This window comes from Aethalodelphis obliquidens, unplaced genomic scaffold, assembly GCF_003676395.1.
Source record: "Aethalodelphis obliquidens isolate GAN/ISIS:26980383/991018 unplaced genomic scaffold, ASM367639v1 scaffold5, whole genome shotgun sequence".
In the NCBI taxonomy this organism is placed as follows: Eukaryota; Metazoa; Chordata; class Mammalia; order Artiodactyla; family Delphinidae; genus Aethalodelphis; species Aethalodelphis obliquidens.
The window spans coordinates 58673042-58697138 of record NW_020837949.1 but is presented as its reverse complement, the minus strand read 5'-3'; the positions used below and the strand labels follow the sequence as shown (position 1 = coordinate 58697138).

Here is a 24097-nt window from a genome sequence, read left to right as displayed (position 1 = left end):
CAAATGCTTACTTCATCAGGAAGTGTGAATGGGCTGCCAGCACCTGCCAAATGACACTAGAGAACAACCAGGCAGAGAAGATTAAAAGTTATCCTCACTTTCTTTGAGCCAAGGCTCAAGCCTTCTTCCCAGTACCAGAAAAAAAAAAAAAACAAAACCGTCCTGAGCCTTCAGTATGCTAAACTCACAGTGAGAACAGCCACTTGCACTACTGACTACAAGAAAACAAATTTCACAAGTTTCAGGCTGTTAAATGAGATCGACTATTCTCCCACAGTCCAAAAGTGGCCTTATTTTATGAAAAGGAAAGGTTCTCCATCAGATACATGTTTTCCTGCAACAAAATCATCTGACTTGTTATCAAAACTGGAATCCTGTGCTGACAATTTTATAGGAAATCTTATTTCACATTAGGACTCTGTGATAATAATGATCGGGGTTTTGTGTTGTTGTTTGTTTTTTTTAACAAGTCATCAAGCATAACAACCTCCCTGGATCCCTGCCTTCACAAACCACTTTCTAATTTGCACGGTTAGTCCTACCACACTGGTCCAGCACTGACACACATTTATGGAGAATTAAAAGAAGTTCAGGGGCCGACATTAAGTTGACTTTACTACTGGTTCCACCCTGACCTTGAGATCCACTTCTATAAATGAGCTCTTTTCTCGTAGCTAGAAAGTAAACCTCTCCCCTTAACATCAGTTACTCTTTTTTTGTCTAGCTACCTACTATCATTAATATTATTTTCAGTACTTTGATCACTCCAGAACTGATACCTTGCCATGATTTTCCTAATACTTGCTGAGCTTCTTAGAGGACTGAATAAATTGCACCCAAATGAGAAATAAGGCAAACGTAACAATGGAGCGAGGCCAAAGTAACACTTTCATCACTGATGAAGACTGAGTGAGAAAGCTTACTGAGAAAGCCAAATGGACCTGCTAATTGATTTCCTAAATTAGGCAGATTTATTCACCCACTTACAGGTAAGACCAGACTTGACAGGCCTCCCCAGCTGAGTGTGACTCGAGTACGACCAAAGGCGCAGAGGAGCAAAAGGTAACTTGTATGCTTACAGGTAAGCTTGCTTCCCCCAAAAGAGAGAGCAGCTGGCTTGAAACAAGTCACTGTACCTCCTCTGGGGAGGGAGGCTGGGGGGCGGGCAGGGTGAAGTGAGTAAAGGGGTGGCAAGAGGCCAGGAGTATTATACTAACTGAGCTTCATAGTGAAGGAAACATCAGATGTGGGCAGGAAATGCATTCAGTTGATGGAATTCTCTTATGTGGGAGGCTTGGATACGATTTTGAGGCTATGTACCAAGATGTTGGGGTCTTGAAGGGTCAGATTAATAGCACCACTCTTTCCTGTCCAAGTTCTGAATTAATTGAGAGATAAAACAAGAGACAAAACAAATAAAGCCCAAATTATCATCGTTAATACTGATAAACGATATGTTGGCAGTTGTAACCTAGGTGTAACTTGCTGCACCTTTCCCCCAGATTCTAGACCCTGGGACAGTTCACATCTGACAGAGCCAGCACTTTTACATACGTCACTACCTCTAACTGGTGTGAGGATGACAGTAGTAGGAAGAGGTCAAATTTCCCCTCCTAAGGACCACTGATAAATTAGTTCCATCCAATCAAGAAATGTTGGCCAATTATTGTCCACCAACCTTCCTACAATTCTACCTCTATTAGGAGAAGAAAAGAAAGGCACAAGAATCAAGAGTTTTGAGGGAAGATCTTTCTTCCTGGAAACCAGAATAAGGGAAAGGTGGGCATTTCTCTCATACAGTACCTCCTCCCTCATGAAACCCAGTTCATATGGTTGAATTTCTAATGCCTTCAACTGGATGTCCCAGATTTCAACCCCTCAGCCTGTCTAGAATGTATGGGGACCAAATGGAGTTCTCTTGCCCCCATTTCCATGCCCTTGGCAAGTTATTTGTTTACAACTTTCTTTCTTGCTTTATGCCACGAGAGCTGACCATGCTTCTCCTTCTACTTTTTGGTCACTTCCTCTACTTTTGCAGCTCCTCCTCCCTGAAATTGTTTTTCCCTTCCTCACTATCCCCCAAATATAAGTCTCCTCTTCATGCAAGAGTTTTAATGCTAGTTACTGTAGACCATAGGAAATCAGCGAAGGAAAATAACACATAGGAGAATTTCTTTAAATAACAAGGTACTCAAAAGAGTTATTCCATAGCCTATATATATAATAAAATGTAAAAGATAGCAACTCTGAGATTCTCATTGCCCCAGTCCTGACACTCTTTAAAGACAATTTTAACCAGTGTTTGCCAACAAAAGGCATGCTTACTTCCCATCTCATGCCCATAGAAGACATCTCTAATTGAGATGAGGTAGAATGGAGTCTCAGAATCCTTCTCAACACAGCAATCCACTTAGTCACTACCAACAGATTTCAGTTGACTCTCAAGATAAAACATATTTCTATTTTGGATAACTTCATACTGTCATTCTGAAAGAACTTTTCACCTCCCTTCAGACATTCTTGACACTATGCTACTTTCACAGGCCATATTTTCTGCCACCTTAGGATTTTCTCCATTTTTTTCCCCCTACTACTTTCCCAATATCTTTTTCTACTGTAAACTACATTTCCCTCCTGGTGCTATAGTCTCCCCTGGGACGTCTCTTTGCAGGCCACTGCATTATCTCTTTTGGTTATAATTTGCTTGCCTGTACTGCTACTACATTCCGCTATCACCCGCACTTGTCCAGTATCTGTATCTTCTCAGCCAGGACCCCTATGGGTCCATATCTGGCAGATTTGGTTTCATCAAGGTGCCCACGCCCAACCCCATCCCACCACTCACTAATATACTACAGTGGGATTTATAGATGACATTTTATTTTTGTCTTCTGTATGTCTTATGTCGTTTTTTGTTCTTCTATTATTCTCTTATAGTTTTCTTTTACATTAAGTGAATATTTTCAAATGTAACATCTTAATTTTTAATATTTTTCCCACTAAATTTTTTTAAAGTTATTTCCTTAGTGGTTGCTCTAGGGCTTACCATATGCATCTTACCTTATCAGAGTCTGCTTCAGATTTATACTAACAATTTCAATGAAATACAGAAATGTTATACCTATATAGCTCTATTCCCTTTCTCCTTTCAATGCTCTTATTGTTACATCCTATCTATATATGTTATAGAGCCCACAATGCATTGTTATATTTATTACCTCATATGACATTATATATTTTAAAGAAGTTGAGGGGAGAGCAATGATATACTTAGAGCTTTTGTTATTTAACCTTCGTATTTGGTTCTCTTCATTTCTTCCTGTGGATTCAAATCACCATTTGGAGTCATTTCCTTAGGCCAAATGCAGCTTTGCAACCTACTTCCTTTGTGTTATTACTAGCAAATATATTACATTTCCATACATTATAGGCTCAGCAATATAATTATGTGTATAGTACTTTAGATAATGCTACTTAAATCAGTTAATGAAGAAAAAGAGGAAGTATACACCTACACTGTCATTTATGGTTACATAATTATCTTCACCTGTGCTCTTGGTTTTTTCCTGTGAATTTGAATTACTATCTGGGTTCAGTTGCCCCTAACCTGAAGAACTTCCTTTAGTGTTTCTTATAAGGTGACTCTGCTAGCAGCAAATTCTCTCAGTGCTTGTTTATTTGGGTATGTCTTTATTTCACCTTCATTTTTTGAAAGAAAGCTTTGCTAGGTTCACATTTATTGGTTGACAGTTTTTTCTCTGAGAACTTTAAATATGTTATCCCACTGTCTTCTGGCTGCCATGGTTTCTGATGAGAAGTCAGTTGTTAATCTTACTGAGTTCCTTGTAAGTGAAAATTGATTTTTCACTTTCTGCTTTCAGTATTTATACTACGATCTGTCTTTTCTAGAACTCCTTACATTTATTCTACTTGGAGTTTGTTGAGACTCTTGGGTTCGTGAATTAAAGTTTTCATCAAATTTGAGAAGTTTTCAAACATTATTTCTTAGAGTACTTTTTCTATTTTTTCTACTCCTTCCTCTCTCACCTCTCCTTCCAGCACTCCCATTATGTATGCTGAGTCATCTAATGGTATCCCACATTTCTCTGAGGATCTCTTCATTTTTCTTTTTTTGCTGTTGTGCCTTCTGATGAATCTTTCTTTTCAGTTTCTGTACTTTCCAAATCCTGAATTTACATTTCTTTTTGTTTTTTTTAAATAATTTCTACCTCTTTACTGATATTCTCCATTTAATGAAATATTGAAGTTTTTAATCTGTTTTCACAGGCAGTTTCTTTTGCCTTGTAAAACTGGCTATTTTAGGTAATACACTGTAGTGAGTCTGGGTACCGGTTGATCTCCTTTCCCTTCTCTAGGGGTTGGTTATTGTTACTTGCTTGTTTATTTGTTTAGTGACTGGATTATTTTGGTGAAGTCTGTTCTCTCCTCTCACCCCATAGTGTAAAGCCTCTGATATTGCTCCTCAGATGGTGCAGCCTTGGGCATCTGCACAGTCATCTTGGGAGGACAGTATTTTGCAGTCCCTTTAACTGTCCCTGTCCTTGACCACACCCAGCAGTTAAGTTCCATTAATTGCTGGCTGATGGCTCTGTTGTTGTCAACAGTGCCCTGGGACACAAATTCCTCCACAGATTGATCCAATTAAACTCAGGCTCCTTTATAGAGATAGTTTTTGAGTTCAGTTTTTGAGATTTGTCTGATCCCAGGAAGGCTCTTCTTAGTTGTCTGTCTCCCTGGCTCTGGCAAGTAAACTAGCTGGCCTGTGACTTAGCTTATATCTTGTATGCATCTACCAGTTGACTCTGAATTGCTTTATAGCACAACCTCCATTGTTTTGAGGATGTCGTTAGGCTTGAATATCCCCACAGTCCATTGCAAATGAAGTCAGCTTCTTTGGGAAGAGATTCTAACCTCTCTGTTTTATGGCCTACTTCTTCCTCTGGGCCAATGCTCTGGAGCTGGGGGAGGGGACAGTGGCATACTTCTGAGTGACACCTATGCTTTCGGAGCTGGGTGCTTGGCAGAGTTGGGTCCTGCCATAGCCTCTGGTGTATCTGGCTTGCCTCTCCCTGAATGGAACCTCTGCTTTACACATGAGCTGGTGATTAGGGCCCTGGTATTTTTAGCATGCTGCCCCCAAGGTAAATTCCCTATTTCTCAAGTCTGGGCTAGGCTAAAGAAGAGAATATCCGCCTCTCAGTTGCACTTGCTTGAAGCTTAGGCTCTGTAACTGGTATCTAGGGGCAGAAACGGAGATTGTAAAGTCCTGCCCCTCCCAGGAAGATACAGTAGCCCTCCAACTGGGAGCGGGGAGGACAGGCAGCTCTGTGTTCTTTTCTGCACCCACCTGAAGAAGAGTTTGCTCCAAGCTGAACTGGGAAGAGGGAGCATAGGAGTAGGCTGTGGTTCAAACACCGCAGACTCTTCCTGTTCTTACCAAGTTTTAGTTAAGTTTTCTTAAATAAATGTTTTTTCATTTGTTGTATGCCATTGGTACCATTTCCAGAGACTTGAGTGTTTTGGTTTTGGTTTTTTAAATATTTTCACTAATTTTACTGGGAAGCAGATCCACAGAGCACTCCATGTTGCCATGCTGGAAATGGAAACTTTATATACTTCTTGACTTAGTCAACATATCAGTTGTATTTCTCTAAGGAATAAAAGCCTTGTTATACACTGTAATGTTCCTTAATCCTGATGTCTCTTGACTCTATCATTGATCAAGAGTGATGAACAAAAACAATATCCTGTTCATTTTGATGAGCAGTGAGAGTTATGTTTGAAAAGTATTAATGTGCTTTTCTATTTTTCTTTCTGAACATAATAATCTGCAGCCTAGTCTACCTAGGGCATTCATTTGCTAGCAGAGACTTTAGAATTTGATGCAGAATGAAAATAAAATGGCTACGGTAACATTCAGCTCCCTTCTCAAAAACTGGATTTTGGAACCCCACAGGACGATGAGTCAGGATTAACTGAGGGAGAAAAGCCATTCCAAATTTCTTTTCCTTACCATTTAGAATAAAGAAAAACAAGCAAACCCATAAAGATCCACTCCTTCTGTCCACTTCCTTCCCCAATCTATGGGGGAAGTTAAACATGGGAGTTTATTTTTAGATAAGTGGCAAGAAAAGGAGCATTCAGGGAGAAGAAGAAGAGATAAGTTTTCAGATACATCTGGATTTCCACCTTCTGAGGAGAAGCATTGGGAGGGAGGAGTGTTAATAAACCAAGAAAAAAGATGAGCACAGGAGCCACGGAACCGCATTCCTTATTTGGGAATCTACGGAGACCACTATGCAACAGGCCTCGTTCACCACAAGGCAACGACCCAGCTTTGTTGGGAGGGGTTGGCATAAAACAGAAGAACCAGTGAGCGCTCCTAAGCCTCCATCAGATCATCTGAGGCATGGAAACTCAATGGAGAGCCAGTCTGCCACAGGGTCTGCTGTGGTGGATAAAAGGACTACATGGCCTGGGCTGGACATGGACTTCCCGGCCAGGGGTTGAACAGAAGGCAGGGCATTGACTCAAGTTCTAGAAAGAATGAAAGCCGAGAAGAGACCAAGTCATCAAGAGCAAAGTGGCCCGTGCTTTCTGGAGACATTGCCAAGCCAAAAGAACAGACACGGGCTTCCCTGCTGGCGCAGTGGTTGAGAGTCCGCCTGCTGATGCAGGGGACACGGGTTCGTGCCCCAGTCCGGGAAGATTCCACGTGCCGCGGAGCGGCTGGGCCCGTGAGCCATGGCCGCTGAGCCTGCGCGTCCGGAGCCTGTGCTCCGCGGCGGGAGAGGCCACAGCAGTGAGAGGCCCGCGTATCGCAAAAAAAAAAAAAAAAAAAAAAAAAGAACAGACACAAGTTCACCAGCAGTGGGTGCCAGTGCCCAGGTAGATAAAGGTCAGGGCAGAGAGAAGCAGATGTCAGCCAGCATACTGCCAAGGACTTGACTGAGGCCAGAGTCCCTCTCATCCCTCCCTACTCCACCAAGGCCATGAGATCATGTAACCTCTTCTCTCTCCCCTCCAGTTTGGCCATGATCTCAGGGAGAAAAGCAGGTGAGAGTGAGGTTCTATGAGGGTTGGAGTGCTTCCAGTCAATTTTAACTGAACATACCAACTGAGACTGTTTACAGTAAGAGACTGCACTCAGGTTTATTGCATACCTTTTTTCTATTTTCCCCTAATAGCGAATAGTATTATAGACAGCTGAAGACAAGATAAAGGAGCTGCATTGTCTTTGCACTTCAGATTTGTAATTTGAGTAAATTCTGTAGCAACACTGCAAGAACAATAATGTTTATGAGTGCCCTGGGCACATAACACATAAAATTTTTCTCTTTACCTCCCCTTTTTGCTTCTCACCAGAGCAGGCACTTTTCAAATATATATTTTTGGCTGCCCAGCATCCAAACACCCTCTTTTAGAGCGGGGTATACCAAAATAGATCAAAGTAAAGTCATGGCCTCCCCTAATATTACGGAAGCCAGGCTGGGCAGTTATTCCTCTGCCTGACCCTCACAGCTAATTCAGCGCATGTAACCGAGGCCTGCCTAGTGGACCCCTTTAAAGCTCAAGGGAGCACCGTCAAGGTGCAGGGAGAAGTAGAGGGTTTCAAGGCAGCAGTGACAACAGAATTTAAATCCTGAGCCTAATGGCAGTGCCCAATGACAGGAAGTCCAGGAGGTCCAGGTCACCTTTATCAAGCTGATCAAGTTCAGAGGCATCACCTTGCCGTGTTAGCTGCTGTCTCTGCCTGCTCAGACTGCCACAGCAAAATGCCATAGACTGAGAGGCTTAAACAACAGAAATTTACTTTCTCACAGTTCTGGAGGCTGGGAAGTCCAAGATCAAGTTACCAGCCAATTGAGTTTCTCGTGAGAGCCCTCTTCCTGGCTTGCGGAGGCCTCCTCGCTGTGTCCTCACACGGCCTTTGCTTGGTGCGTGCACATGGAGAGACAGAAACAGACCTCTCTCCCTTCCTCCTCTTATAAGGCCCCAATCCTATCAAATTAGGATTCTGCCCTGATGACCTCATTTAGCCTGAATGATGACCTCATTTTAGCCTAAAAGCCCTATTTCCAAATATAATCACATTGGGGGTTAGGGCTGCCTTCTATTTCTGACCTAATCCTTTAACTTTTAAAATCCATTCTATGAAGTATCTAATATCTTTCCAACAAATCCCTTTTCTGTTTAAGTTAACCAGAGTTCATTTCTATTGTCGGCAACCATGAACCTAGACTGATCAGAAATTAGTATCAGAAGACAGTCACTCAGGAAATTGGTGTTGGTTATTTGCCCTAATAAGGGCTAAAGAAAATGAAAACTCAAGAGTTCAGGAATGGGAAGCTGTCAGCCGTAACAAATCGCTAGATAATTTTTCTTCTGCAGTGATCTTTAATGAAGTGTCCACTGAAAAGAAGGATTTAAGGGATCAAATTATCACTGCCATTGAAGAGTGTGAACGGCCTGAAGAATTTAAAGACGCTATAGGGTGAGATGGCTGCTTCTAATGAGACTGGACGGCTTAAAGAAGAGAGGACAAGCTCAGATCTCTATATTTTAGCTCAAGGCATAGACCCAGGGCATTTCTCTGGTTGTGATAAATGTCTTCATAAATGTCTGCAAAACTCAAATGAAAATTTAAAATTCTGTGGATGCCTGGATAAAGTCCATTGAATTTCCAGCCTTACCAAGTCACTTATGTGAAAGTGATAGTACTGATCAGGAAATAATGAAAAATTGAATATACAGGAGAATACGGAGGCCTGGAAGTACCCCCCACACACACACACCAAGCCACACTCTATACCAAGCCTTGCTTCACAGCCAAAGAAGACCCACCTCATTTCTCTTTGCATCTTCAGCATCTTATATCAGGGTTGAGCCAGAGAGCTGGCTTTACCTACAGGCCTTGATCGTCTCACCTTCAGCACAGGGCATCATGCTAGCAAGACCTGAACAGTAAGCTGGACTGGTACCTTCAATACCTTGTTAAGACACAAGTAGGCTACAGGATGGGAGAAAAGTACTTGAAAATATAGAGATCTGTTACTTCAGGAAAGTTGCTAAGGGTCTAGTGATCATAAACTCCAAAGTACGTGGCAAATATCTTGTTTCTCTAATAGTAAGAGTTGTCATGCTTGGTGGGCCATTCTGGCTTTTGCAAGCAACATATTCAACATTTGCATGTACTTATTCAACCCATTTACCAGGTGACTCAAAAGGCTTCTACTTTTAAATGGCTATATTACCTAGAAATTTTGGTCCAGCAGATCCAATGATGTGCAAAGGGTCTGTGGAAAATCAAAGAGCTCTAAAAGGGAAGCACAAAACAGGTCCCTAGATTTTAGAGCAACAGTGTAGCCCCTTTACTATGTTACTAGCCTTTTGAGGGATAGGTGTTGGTTTGCCCAACAAGCAGACCCAAGTAGACATACCAGGTGACTATGGAAAATATGCATTATGAACTGGAGCGCTATCTGATCCATCTGGCCAGAAAGTCAGGTGGATCCACCGCTAGCTCGCTCATCAGCGAGGACTATATACTGAGTTGTGACAAGCAATCTCTCTGAGCCCGCTGCTCTCACTCTCATGTTCTTACTCCTGCGGCAATGCCACTCCTCCTGCAGCCTAAAGAGAAGTGTTGGGTGACTAGCTGTCTGAAAACATTTGAGCCTGGACTCTGGAAATTTCTAAGTGATAGGCTGGCAAAAGCCAGAAGTGGACGGCTGACAGGACACCTCCATTTAGGCGTAGGCCTAAAGTTCAGTGGAAAAGAAAAACCACTACAATTCCACTTGAATGAAAAGAGTTTTGATCAGCATATCTCGTTTCCCACTTGAGCTGGAAGAGTAGACTGAGAAAACACTCTATCTAAAACTAAGCCATGAGCAATGACTGAAAGATCACACGTAGAGGCTACCAATGGCAAAAGATTTAGGAAAGAGGTATATGGTGGGACCTTTCAACATAGACTGACAGTGACAGAATATTTATGTACAATCAAAAATTATGCACTGTGTAACTAATAACGACCGACTGTATAGCACAGGGAATGCTACTCAATATGCTGTAATGGCCTAAATGGGAAAAGAATTTTAAAAAGTGGATATATGTATATGTATAACTGATTCATTTTGCTGTATACCTACAACTAACACAACACTGTAAATCAACTATACTGCAGTAAAATTTTTTTTTAGAAAATTTATGCACTGTGAAGGAGGCTTCTAATAATCAGGCGGAAGAGTTGATACATTCTATTCTACAACGCCAGTCATTCTCCTGTGTCCAGCTGCACAAGTACTTGCTCAATGGACTCATAAAGTATCTATAGCTACAAGTATGTACAGCTAGGCCATACAAGGACACAGTTGCCCCAACTCAAGATGCCTTGGCTACTTGCCCAACCAGAGATCAACTGAAACTCCCAATATTGAACCAGCCAGGTTGATCTTCTCGAAAGAAGAACCAGCCAGGTTGATCACATTTTTCTATTGTGTAGTGGGGAATCCAATTGTCTTCACTAGAAGAACTGCTTATCCTGGATGTTTTCCCCCTGCTTGGCATGCTTCTCCTAGGTTCACTGGTCACAGACTTACTGAAAATATTACGTACTGTAAGTTTGGGCTATCTTCTTGACAATTAGCTTCTCTGCCTGTCTTCTGAGCCTGCCTTTTCAACCTTCAGGTTGATTCTGTGATTTACATAATATCCTTCTACTCAAACTCTTTCCTGCTTAAGTTAACCATAGTTTATAGTGTCTGAAACTATAAATTCTGGCGCAGCTCCTCCCAGGGTCTTACTCTTTGACCTACTTCTCTTTCATTTCTTCCATCATCTGGCTCATAAGGCGAACAGTTGAGGCAACTCTATGACCTAAGCCAGGTCATCCATTCATTCCCACACCAAACATTAGGCACTATGCAGGCACTAGTGATACACAGAATCAATGTGTCTGTTACCAGGGATGAGGACCTATGAGAAGGGATGCCTTGGAGATCAAGGAAACTGGATATGTAAATGAACTTGGGAGAAGCAATCAGTGATCTATGATTACACATTAACTTGATATTAGGTCTATAATTTGGATATTAGTTCTTTTTTTAGTAAAACGTGCTTAGATCATCTACCTGCAATGTGTGAGCCTTGGAGTCAGACAAAAATCTCACAGCCCCTTTTGTGTTAATATGAGCTTCCAGGTCCTTAGCTTCAGTTAAGCTTCTTATTCATCTTCCTGCTCTGAAGAGGTTCCAGTTGTATGAAAAACTAAAGGGATGGAGTCATCGAAACAATATTAGAAGGACAATGTTTTTATTTTATGCAAAATCTTTCACTTCTGAATGCCATGAGTTTACAAAGCACATTAACCCTTGGTGGCCTAGAGATTGTGATATGTTGTTTAATTGATTCACTCATGTTTAAACAAAATTCTCAAACCATCTTCCTAAAATATAAGTTTGTTTTCTAGTACAGTACTGTAGCCAAGATATAATCCCATATTGAGCCTAAAGTTCACAGGATGCTCTAGGGCTAGTCTTCTCAATGGCCCTCCCCTCTCTATAGACCTGTAGATTACAGAGGTATAGTAAATAAGACAGTGCCCACCGGCAGCAAGTCTTGCTCTGCATTTTATCTTTTTATTACATTTCTGGTTTCATTTTGAATTGTCATGAAGCACCCTTTTGTTTTTTTATTGGAAGGAATATTTTGGCTAAAATGAGCTTATTTGACTGAGATTTGATTGTACCATCTCTGGCACTCTCACTAAGTACTTTTTAAAAATAAATTAACTTTTAGCCTGAGGCTTCTCTTCTGGAATATCAAGACCAGCTAGAGTCTGAGCCAATATCTATTTTAGTGTCTAATATAAATCAAGAACTAAACCATGAAAGCTCTCCTGACCAATAGCTAGAAAGGTGGCTGAGAGATAGAGAAAACAATTTTTTTTAACTAGAAAATTTTGTCTATTTGATACAAATAATACCTAAAAAGTAATGTCTGAAATGTCTATGTTCCTTAGATCGCCCCCCACCCTTTTTTTTTTTTTTTGTCTTTCAAGAGTCTTGCCAAGATGATATGAGATTAACATTGTTAAAGAAAACTAATATCCCAGGAGAGGATCTCGAAATCCCTGATCTTGTTAACAATGGGCCTGGAGGCTCTACATTTTGTTCTGAGACAGGATTAACACTTTAACCAAGTGTCAAAAGGGAAATAGCAGGCATATTCTAAGGAAGCAAATTGTGGCAGATGTCACTATCTCTCCGGAATAGTGTCAGTTCTTATCTTAAAAACAGAAGCTAAAAATAAGATTAGGTGTGTCATCTTCACTAGGGAGTTTTAATTTGCATTCAGATGCCACCATGGATTGTCACAAAACACATGGTGGTTCTTTAAATAGTAAGTTCAGAGAAAGTGTGTTAAGGTCCAGGAAACTGATATCCAGTTGGAAAGTCAAGGTTATGACAACATACCCTGTTTTCTCCCAAGTCATCTCCAGGTGTTTCAGGATTGGCTTCCACTGGGAAATTATATCTCTAAGAACTGTCTGATTTCAAACTTTAGGTTCCAAATAAATATTTCCACTTAGATCCTACGGTAGATGTCTTTATTGGGCAACTTTGTATCAAAGAATTATGTTCTTGGGACCACCAAGGTGTAGGAGGCCTTAGAATTCAACTACCTGCAGTTTAGAACTCAATTCTTAATTCTGATCTCTCATCACTTCATGCAGAAGGACAGGGGAGCAGCAGAGGTGTAGATAACTAACAAGGAGGTCATACACGGTCTTTAGAAGTCCTTTGGGCAGCATGAAGACAGGGTAGAAGGAGTGAGTATTCTAGTCTCTAAACTGCGGACCATGAAGGGAGAACCCAGAGGGGTTCTCACAACTGCCTCTAATATGACAGGATGAGGCTTATTGGAGGACTTATCTTGCTGGGGGTACAACTTGGATTCTGTCCAATCATCTAACGCTTGCTTGGACACGGCTGACTTCACAAAAAGGAGGAGCATCTACAAAGTCATCATTTACCTAGAGGAGTTCTCTACACGTCAGGGAGGTCTCCTCACCCAAGCCCCTCTGCCCAGCCATGGTAAAGTGGAGACCAGCCCGGCTTGTGGGTCTCAGCATCTGACCTGCATCATGAGGGGTCATGGTAGACCTGAGCTGTCCAGTTCAGGAACCACTAACCCCCTGCAGCTATTGAGCACCTGAGATGTGGCTAATGCAATCGAAAAACTGCATTTTAAAATTTAACTTTAATTAATTTAAGTTTAGACTTAAAAACAAATATTTGATACAATTATTGAACAGCTTTCAAATATGTTTGGAACAACAGTGGTATATGAACTTACTTTTTCAATTGTCAATTTTATGAAATCTTATTACAGTTCAAGTATTTCCAAGGGAAATTTAGTGTTTGAATTGGGATATGCTGTAAGTGTCAAATACAAACCAAATTTTGAAAATATAAAAAAAGAATGTACTGTATCTCATTGATAATTTTTATATTGATTATATGTTAGAATAATAATTGTTAAACATACTAGGTTAAATAAAACATTACCAAAATGAATAATGTCTCATTATGTTTTTATTGGGCAGTGCTGGACTAGTTTATCCTGGGAAACTATCTCTATATTTGCAGCATATATATATATATAGAATATATGCCAGAGAGGATGGGAAGCCAAGGTAGAAATTCCCCTCAAGCAGCCAAGAATTCCCCTCAACCTTCCTGCACACCTGTTCCAAACTCAAAGTACTTTCTAAACAGTATCTCTGCACAGTACAAACTTGGTGACTGCTTTGCTCTTTCCTGGGCCAAGCCAGGTGGCCTTGGTGACTTTCTCCTTCAGTTCTCATAACTGTGTCATGTTGACGGCAGTAATGCCTGCACCAGCCTCAGGATGGAAATACAGGCCTGGTGGAAATAGAAACATTGAACTCCCCTCCTTACACACTCTCATGACTTTTCCTTAAAAATCCCATAAAACCAGTGCAGCCTTAACGCATGGATCATATTCCATCCTCCCCAGAATACAATGAGCATTTTCTCTTCTTTCTTATTCGTCTAGAATCATTTCATTCTTCATTTCTTCCACTGATATCTATTGAGCCCTTTCTTTGTGCCAGGCACTGTGTTGGGCAGGGAGGTAAAGAACACACACCTTCTAAATGTCCATCGATGGAGGAATGGATAAAGAAGATGGGGTACATATATACGATGGAATATTACTTAGCCATAAAAAGGAACAAAATAATGCCATTTGCAGAGACAGGGATGGACCTAGAGATTGTCATACTGAGTGAAGTAAGTCAGACAGAGAAAGACAAATATCATATGATATCGCTTATATGTGGAATCTGAAAAACAAGGGTACAAATGAACTTATCTACAAAACAGATACAGAGTTACAGATGTAGAAAATAAACTTATGGCTAAAAATATTTTAAACACAAAAGTAAAACAGGTGGAGGGATAAATTGGAAGATTGGAATTGACATATACACACTACAATATATAAAATAGATAACTAATAAAGACCTACTGTACAGCACAGGGAACTCTACTCAATATTCTGTATTGAGTAGAGAATGGCCTACACGGGAAAAGAATCTAAAAAAGAGTGGATATATGTATATGTATAACAGATTCACTTTGCTGTACACCTGAAACTAACAAAACATTATAAATCAGCTACACTCCAATAAAAGTTAAAAAACAAAACACACTGGCTTCCCTGGTGGCGCAGTGGCTGAGAGTCCGCCTGCCGATGCAGGGGACACGGGTTCATGCCCCAGTCTGGCAAGATCCCACATGCCGCGGAGCGGCTGGGCCCGTGAGCCATGGCCGCTGAGCCTGCGCGTCCGGAGCCTGTGCCTGTGAGTCGGGAGCCTGTGCTCCAAAACCGGGAGAGGCCACAACAATGAGATGCCCGCATACCTCCAAAAAAAAAAAAAAAGCCACACACACACACCTTGCCCTCAAGGAGATCCAATCTAAAAGGAAGACATTCAAATAACAATTAAATACATTAAATAAATTAAATAATAGCTTGATAAGGGGAAGATGGACTATGCCCATAGTACAAGGAGAGACATCAACCATAAGTGGAACTACCAAGGAGCTGTCCCTTGGTTTTGGTCTGGAAGGAAGGCAAACAGGAGAGATGGCATTCCAGGTGGGAGACAGTAAGTAAAAGCCTGTGGAGGCATGAGGCTGCAAGGCATGAGGTGCCTTGGAAAATGCAAGTGGGTTGGTCTCTCTTGGATGTAAGAAACAAGGCATAAGAGGGAAGTCAAGCGAGGGGGGTGGCCAACACGGGGCCACTAAGTTCCAATTTATAAGATATCACGGGGGCTTCCCTGGTGGCGCAGTGGTTAAGAATCCGCCTGCCAATGCAGGGGACATGGGTTCAATCCCTGGTCCGGGAACATCCCACATACCGCGGAGCAACTAAGCCTGTGCGCCACAACTACTGAGCCTGCGCTCTAGAGCCCATGAGCCAAAACTACTGAAGCCCGCCTCCTAGAGCCCGTGCTCCACAACAAGAGAAGCCACCACAATGAGAAGCCCATGCACCACAACGAAGAGGAGCCCCCCTCGCCGCAACCAGAGAAAGCCCGCGCACAGTAATGAAGACCCAATGCAGGCAAAATAAATAAATTAAAAAAAAAAAGATATCACGAAGAGAAGAGGAAGATCAGAGAACTCTTCAAACGATCAACAAGTTATGTAAGTTTCTTCCTCCTCCCTCCAGATTGGCTTACATTTTTCCAGCAAGTTAAGAAGTTCTCATTTTCCTAGGGGCCACTGCAGAACCTGGCGTTTCTAAGATGTCTGGCCTCATCCTTATCATTCAACAGCATCTGTTGGGAGCCTAGTATGGGCCAGTCACTTTCCCACTATAATAAAGATGCAGAAGACTGGCTTCCTAACGAACCTCAGGACCTCATGGTCAGTCCAGCGAGATATTAATAACACAAAGCAGACGTAGTTTGGAAGGGAACCATTATTTTTTTCCTTTCTTATGACCTGGGAATAAGAAGCATGTGTTTAAAGTGTTTTGGAGATAGAGATATCCTGCTCCCCAAATCACTGTTACCTATTCTCAGCCTTCTTTCTCTGCAACTAATGACCTAAGCAGAGAGGGAAGATCTAAACTTGTACTGAAAAACCAGTGTTTGCGCGGACCTCATTCCTGAATCTCCAGGGCTTAAATCATTCTCTGGACTGTTTCTCATACATAACAGGTCACTACGATCACAAATGAAGAGAATGTTCATTATAGTACATAGTGGAGAAGAGAAGCTTAAGCTTGGGCAAGTCCAAAGTACCTTCCCTTTCATTTTCAAGAGTAAAATGAGAACATGTCAAAAACTGAACGCATAAGAACTCCATTAGATGTAGAACAGATTAATGCTCTGAGATCAACAGTTTGAATATTGTTAAATTTTCCATAGTCACATAATGACTTCAAAAATAATCAGCGTTCCTTCATACACCATGGGCAATAATGAGCTAAAACAGATCTTATCCGCACCACAGCTTTACGTATTATCCATCCAAGAGCCTCATTGTGTCATGAAATTCAGTAGTTCATTGTTTCCTGACCCTGAACGCCTGCAGTCGTCATGAAAACACTGCCATGGCCCAAGCTCCCAAATTGGAAGCCAATCCAAACCCGCCGCGTGGTAGAGCCTCCCCACTTCACTCAGCAGGTGAAAGGCAAGCGTGGGGCACTCACCCCCGTCAGCCAGGGGCTGGACGACACCAGGCAGCCAGAGGTCAAGGAATCATCTGTGCTGAGAGGACGATTTGCTGAACTCAAATCCAAAGTTCTTCCTGTCTAAACCCATCGGGGATTGCTTTACTGTCTAGAGCTACGGTAGCTCACTTGGAGTTCAAATCTGTATTGTGGAATTTGAATCATCAAAACACCCATCACCATAAAAACCCTCTGTGAGTCCTGTTAACAAAACAGAAAGAACTTCTGCCAAGAGCTGAGAAATAAATTCCTTCTTTCATGCTGCTTGGACCACAGCATAATGAGGGCTCCCAAGCTCTCTCTGCAGTAATAAAATGGAATGCCCAGGCTTCTCCTTTTGATGTGTTCCAGTTTAAAAGTTTAGAGTTGATGCCTTTTCATCCTTAATTTATCTTCCCTTGTAAATATTTCTGTACCATTTCCAATATCTAAAGTCTACACATTTCCAAAAAATAATTCACTCCTTCTCCTATTTCAGTTGTATAACTTTATGTTATGGGTCAAATTTGGGGCTAAATAAACATACCTCAGGCTACAGCTCTGCAAATACCTCTGGCAGCAAATTAACTCAAACAAATGTTTTGGTTGGGTGATGAGGTTATTTTCAATGATCTTCCTGATCTGCCTAGAGGCCCAAGGATAGACAAGGTGAACTCCCAAAGGCTTTTCTAACTTTGTATTTTCTGCCACATTAATATACAGTTCTCAAGTTCATTGAAATAGTTGGTTTAAAATTCCACCACCAGAGGGTGCTACTTGTTTGCTTCTAAAATTCATTTCTTATCACGTGAAAAACAGAGGCCCTGCTACCAAAGAATCATCACCACGCCAGACAGCATTACCCAAGAAAGGTTTTCAGAAGGCCTGTAGACAGCGCTCTACTTCAAGGAATCCAATTTCACTTGGCTTTTGATGTTATGTGTTTAAAACCAGAACTGAAAAGCTCTGTAACTTGCACAAACCAAAGTGCACTGGCTTATATATGCTGGAAACCGAGGACGGAATGCGAATCATTTTTCATTTTCATGGCTTTTGTTCAGTATTTACTACACAACAACAATGAACCCAGAATGCTAACATCCTCTTCACCACACCAGACAATAAAATAACAAAGTAAAAAGAGAATTTGCTTTGCTATAAAAACAGTGCTATATTCTCTAACAATGCAACCTTCACTTATCCTATTTTAAGCGCACACATCTCCTGCTTCTGCTTTGGAGTGATTTTGCTTTGATGTAATTTTTGACTTCTAGGAAGCATTTTGACTGATTAGCTTCAACTTCTCTTATTAGTGTATTTTCACAATTTATTGGGATTTGCACATACGTTTTCCACTTGATATTTTCAGGTATGCACGAAGGAAGCATGGAGTGAATTCCCATTCACCCACACGGAGATCGCATGGAAAGTCTTTTTAAATCGTGGTAAGAAATTCTAGCGTGTTGCCATCTGAATTGGCAAAGCAAGTCAGGGGTCAGCAAAGTTTTTCGGAAAAGCACCAGATTACAGTAAAGAGTTCAGGCCATGTGAGTCATAAGTACTCAACCCTACCACGTAGCAAGAAAGCAGTCATATAGACATGCAGGACTGGATATGACTGTATTCCAAAACACTTTAATTTGAGGAATAGGTGGTTGGCTACAGTTTGCTGACTCCTGCAAATGCTGAATCTTAATGTACACTCTTCTTATCAATAAAATTCAGAGAAGTTTCTATTACATTATCCTTTGGTGATTTTCCCCCTCCTCACACAGTGTTGACAAACTGTGGCCTCATTAAGTTATCCATTTTAAAGTTCATGGGTCCTTTGGAGGAATATCACTGGGTTTCCTCTCCAGCGTTTCCAAAACCAGAGTCAAAGGAGACTTAAGCTTTTGGTGTGTCATTATATTCGTGTCCTGTGAAGACGTCTTATGGTAAGATATGAAATCAACAAGAAGGATGTAACTCCCTGGCAATTTCTCCAGAGATCATATGGAAAGTGAACAAAAGACATAGTTTACCTTCGGACTGATGTGTAGCCAGAGGAGTCTGGGTCTCCTTGGAGTAGGACACTACCTCCCTGGGCAGGAAATCCACTTGGGTAACCTTCGACACACCCAGCTTATGCAGTCTTCGTCTAGAAGTAACAAAGGACAAACGCTTAGAGAGGGAAGGCATTCCTTGCAGAAGATCTATCAGGAATAAAACAAACAAACCCCAAATACCCACAGCTTCTCAGTACAAGGGGCAGCGTCATGAAGTTGAACTGGCCCTGGGCTGCAAGTCTGGACACTGGGGTTTTGGCCCACTTTGCCCCTGTGCTGCTGGGTGGTGTCAGATAGGTCCCTCAGGCTGACCCTCAGCTTTTCTATCTGCAAAACCAGGTCTTGTCCACTTCAAATGAGACCCCTCCATTCTGAGCAACTCTGATTTTTCTTGATTAAAGGTTATAAAGGGAATTTTCATTTGTAATACAGGATTCTAGTCCCTTAGGCAAGAGGGACAGAAGAAAAGTAACGCTTCTCAAATCTGAAGAGAAAAGAGATGATTAGTGGAGTAATTTGTTCTCCATAATAGTAATGAGAGGATGATATTCCAAGGGGGAGTATAACATCTCCCATTTCTCCAGAAAAGAAACTAATACAGATCAGCATGTGAATTTGTTTAAAGATACGTTGACATAGCACAAATTGAGTGAAAAGGGTACTGGGCTAAGAGTGATAAAGTTTTAGTTTAGAATTCCCAAATGAGCCGTGACCATGTAAAAAAAATCCTTTCTGAATATTTATGGAGCACATCAAGAATTTTCAGATGTCTTTCACATCCATCATGTCAACTGTCTTCATGACACCGCTATGAAGCTTCTGGGCAGATTATCACCATCTCCATTTTACGGATGAGGAAAGTGAGATTCAGTAGGAGACATTCCCAAGTATATGCAACTCGTAAATGGCAGAACCAGGGAGGAAATTCTGTTGGCCTGAGTCCTGGTCCAGTGCTTTTGCCACCAAGTCAAACTCCTACCTGAGGTTCTTAATGGCGAGCTCTGAGTTACCCCCCAGATCTGAAGTGCCTCCTCCGTCACCCAGGAAACATCCACTCCTGGAGGCAGCAGAGTGGTCGCTAATCACAGAAGACTAGCCCACACTTACCACTATGTGCGTGATCTTGAATAAGTTACCTAATCTCTCTGTGCCTCGGTTTCCTCAACTGTAAAATGGAGATATTACTAGTTCTTAGTACTAGGATTAGTATGGGTAATGTCTATGTACCACATACATATAATGCACATGCCACGTATATGTTATATATACATATGTACACAATTTACACACATATATATTTTAAAAGTTTCTGAAACATTATTTTAGTATATAGATTTAGTATCAGTATCAGACATATTTTACTATATTTCTTTAAAATTTCCAGGAAATAGAGTATATGTGTGTCTCTCTGAGAGAGAAAGGCAACATAACCATTTAGCCACAATTCCACATTCCCTAGCTCTCTAGGATCAATAGAAGCATACCGTTTCCATATTACTTTTTAAATTATTACTAGCAATGGCACAGACTCAGTGTATTTTTTTCAGTAGTAGTAATAATAAAATGAAAGAAGATGCATACCACAGCTGGGAATTGCCATGTACAATTTCCTAAGCATTCTAGGAAAACAAAAATTTCTTCCTTTCTATGAATCACTAAAATTGATGTAAAACCTAATATGAGCACAGAGTAGATACAAACAAACTAAGGCTGGTTTAGAAACAAGCCCAGCTGGCTGTCTCTGCAGCCCCACTAAGCTCCACTCAGGCCTGGGCCATGTGGGCCTCACTCACTCAGATGTCTGGACCACAGAGCGTACACGAGGGTCAGGCTGGGGACCCAGCACTTCCTCCAAACCTTCTCACACAGAATTAGGGGAAAACACACAAAATATACTAGAAACAAAATTACCAAACAAGGTAAAAGGCTCAAGGTTTCAAAGCAAGAAATTCAGGTATTATTTTAAGTCCTTCTTGGGTTAAAGAAGTATGTTTTTCTTCCTGAAATGGGTCTCTCTTGAAGCATCTGAAAAAGAAAACATGACTAGACACCCCAGGACTGCTTGAGACAAAGCCCCCTCTGCTGTTTAATAGCCTGGAGCATCTTTCTGAGGCCCCAAGAGGTTCATCTTCATCTTAGGCAAACAGATGGAAAGGAAACATGGGCTGGTAATGTACCACCACCAATTCAAAATGGGGTCACACCCGGCATGGAGAGATCACCCTGGAGTTTAGACTTCCATGGGCATCCGTGTGAGGCCCAAAGATCTCCACAGTCCAATTAAGAAATACCTATACCTGCAGCCAGGGATTCCAGCGCCTCTTGCTAATAAGATGCAAGCGTAAGCTGTAGGCCTATCTTGCTGGGTGACCAGCCATAGGCACTGGACAACGGCAAGCTGATCTGTAATTCGATAATCCACAAGGCAAATTGAAACCAACTAGTGAGGCAGCATAGCATAATGGTTAAGCCACGTGCTCACACAGAAACTGGGTTCAAATCCCCTCTCTGTCACTTACCAGCTGAATGGTATGTAAAAGCTTTGGACAGGTGACAAACCCCTCTAAGCCTCATGTTTCTCATCTATAAAATGGGTACATATCATTGAACTGTTATGAAGATTAAATGAAGCTAATACTTGTAAAATACTTAATTTAGTGTCTGGCACATAGTAGGTGGCTCTACTTCTATCTTTTTGACTGATTATAATAATGCTTATATTTGATTCAAAAAATCAGAGAAGGCAGATTTATGAATGCTCTAAACTGATTTTCTAAAACAGTAGATTCGAAGATTATCTCTGACAGTAAAACATAAGAATCACACTCCTAATTTCTTTGTATGGCACATGGATAGGTTTTGGCTGCCTGGGAGAGCGCATTTGGTTTTCCTTTAACTTCTCGGTTTTCAAAACTTCGCTTAAAGTGGTGTGAGTACTACACAACTATTCCCACCCTAGCTGTTCCAGAAAGTCTGGCAGAAGGTGGCGCCCTTCCACGGCAAACACCTTCCTCTTAGGTGTGTTCTCCAACTGTGTCCCCACTTACGGGTCTCTCCCAGACCAGCCGTAGGGTCTGCACATCTCAACTGATCAAGGATCTATCCATTCATACAAACCTGTGATAGAGACTTTGAGCGTCCCTAAGATACTTCTACAATTTTATCATCTGACAAAATTATCATATAACTATGTCTACAAGAGGAAATATATAGTAGTTATTTTCTTTAAAAGTACAAACACTGGGCTTCCCTGGTGGTGCAGTGGTTGAGAATCTGCCTGCTAATGCAGGGGACACGGGTTCGAGCCCTGGTCTGGGAGGGTCCCACATGCCGCGGAGCGGCTGGGCCCGTGAGCCACAACTACTGAGCCTGCGCGTCTGGAGCCTGTGCTCCGCAACAAGAGAGGCCGCGATAGTGAGAGGCCCGCGCACCGCGATGAAGAGTGGTCCCCGCTTGCCACAACTAGAGAAAGCCCTGGCACAGAAACGAAGACCCAACACAGCAAAAATAAATAAATTAATTAATAAACTCCTACCCCCAACATCTTCTTTAAAAAAAAAAAAAAGTACAAACACTGAGCATTGTGTTTCTTATTTTTGCTCAGTCTTACCAGCTCATAATTCTTTTATTCAAGGGTGCAAATTAAACTACTTAGCAAAGGAGGGGGGGAAAAAGCCACATTGTATTGTAGAATTAATGCTACTCTAATTCCTTTTCCTTCTAATTAGGCTCTAAATTTCATGCAGGCTCTTCTGTTCTGACTCTGGGATACCTTCTCCGCTGTCCCACCATCCCTCCTGCAAAGCTCATCCCTCGGCACTACACACACACACACACACACACACACACACACACACACACACACACACTATAGCCCCTGTTACATGTCACTGTCCTCTTCTCATGTCTGACTTGACTGAAACTTACTTATTTATCCCTGAGTTATCTCTGTACCCTGGGGCTTAGTTCTGTGTCAGGCACAGAGCTGGCACTAAATAAATGTTTGAGGAAGAAAGGGAAAGAAGAAGAGAAGAATGCAAGGAGGAGAAAGAAGCCATGATGCAGAAATGTAAATTGAGAATTCAATTATCTACGCCATGGCAGCCATGGTATTACTATTAAATTATAGGGTCCAGCAACTTGTGTTTTAATTACCCACCCCCACCTTCCCCACCGGTGATTCGGACGCTCACTAAAGGCTGAGCACCACTGATTAAGAAATATTAGAGTGTAGACATAGAAGCTTCATTGTTTCTAGATTCATTTGGGCCTCTCCATCCTGCAGCTTAGAGGATGAGGCCTCAGTCCCACAGAGCGGAGATGATATCTCTTGACCAAGCTTATAAAGTTCTATGAGACAGGCTGGGAACAAAGGTGAACAAAGATGAGAGGGTAAGAGGATGAGTATCAGACTGCAGTGTGCAAAATATTAAGGGCCTGGCACAAGGGTCTATCCTAGACCTAAAACTAAAATGTCAGGCAGGGGATCCCAGAGACACTGGGCAATGGAACCACGGATCACTTACTCGCTGACCTGGCCTGGTCCTAAAGTGACATGGGGCCCACATCTCCCTGGGCCAGGGCTGGACTCCCCACTAAAAGTCCCAGAGGCTTCTTCTCCAACTGGTCCTGTCAACTTGGTTGAGCAAGCTGGCTGAGCAAAGCCATATTGCACCAAAGTTGAAATGTTTCTTCCGAAAAGAAAAATCAGGTCTTGATAAAGAACAAAAATGGAAGGTATCTGAAGTCTGAGATGGTTATTTGCCAGGGCTCAGGGTGTTGAGATCTATGATCCACCACTAGCATAGGCTAATTCACTCAGGTTTGTCCACCTGCCCTCAGTTAGACATTATGCATCACAAGAAGGAAAAAACTCCCTTACACGAATCACTGTCTCCATTCCCCTTTCTGGTTTACTTGTAATGTCTTTGCCTATCCACCAGAAGGTTAGCGTGACTTTCCTAGCTACTTTCAGAGTTTCACTATCCAAGGAAGATGAAGCTCAAAACGCGACTTCATCAATGGTCTATGATGTCTACCAACGTGGAAGAAAGTTACGGGTTGTACAGACTTACTCCCAAATAAAAGGATGAGAAACACATACATAGCAGTTGGAATTCTAATAAATAGAAACTCTTTGGCTCTTCTCCCATTTCAAAGATGAAGGAAAATTTAAGAGAAACCTTACCCACATTTTAAAATGCATTTAATATTTAAACATTATTTTTAATAATACAGAGAATAAATACTTGCAAAGCACTGATTTATCT

The 24097-nt window shown here is 41.6% G+C and overlaps 1 protein-coding gene across 2 annotated transcripts in view; it reads right to left on the bottom strand.

Annotated features, from left to right (window-relative positions):
- The window catches only part of DYNC1I1 (dynein cytoplasmic 1 intermediate chain 1), a 345033-nt gene that overhangs the window by 225016 nt on the left and 95920 nt on the right, over positions 1 to 24097 (bottom strand). For both annotated transcript variants that reach the window (XM_027102495.1, XM_027102496.1), the window contains one exon: positions 18804 to 18919. In XM_027102495.1, coding sequence (XP_026958296.1) covers positions 18804 to 18919 — 116 coding nt within the window. The remainder of the gene's footprint in view (positions 1 to 18803; positions 18920 to 24097) is intronic.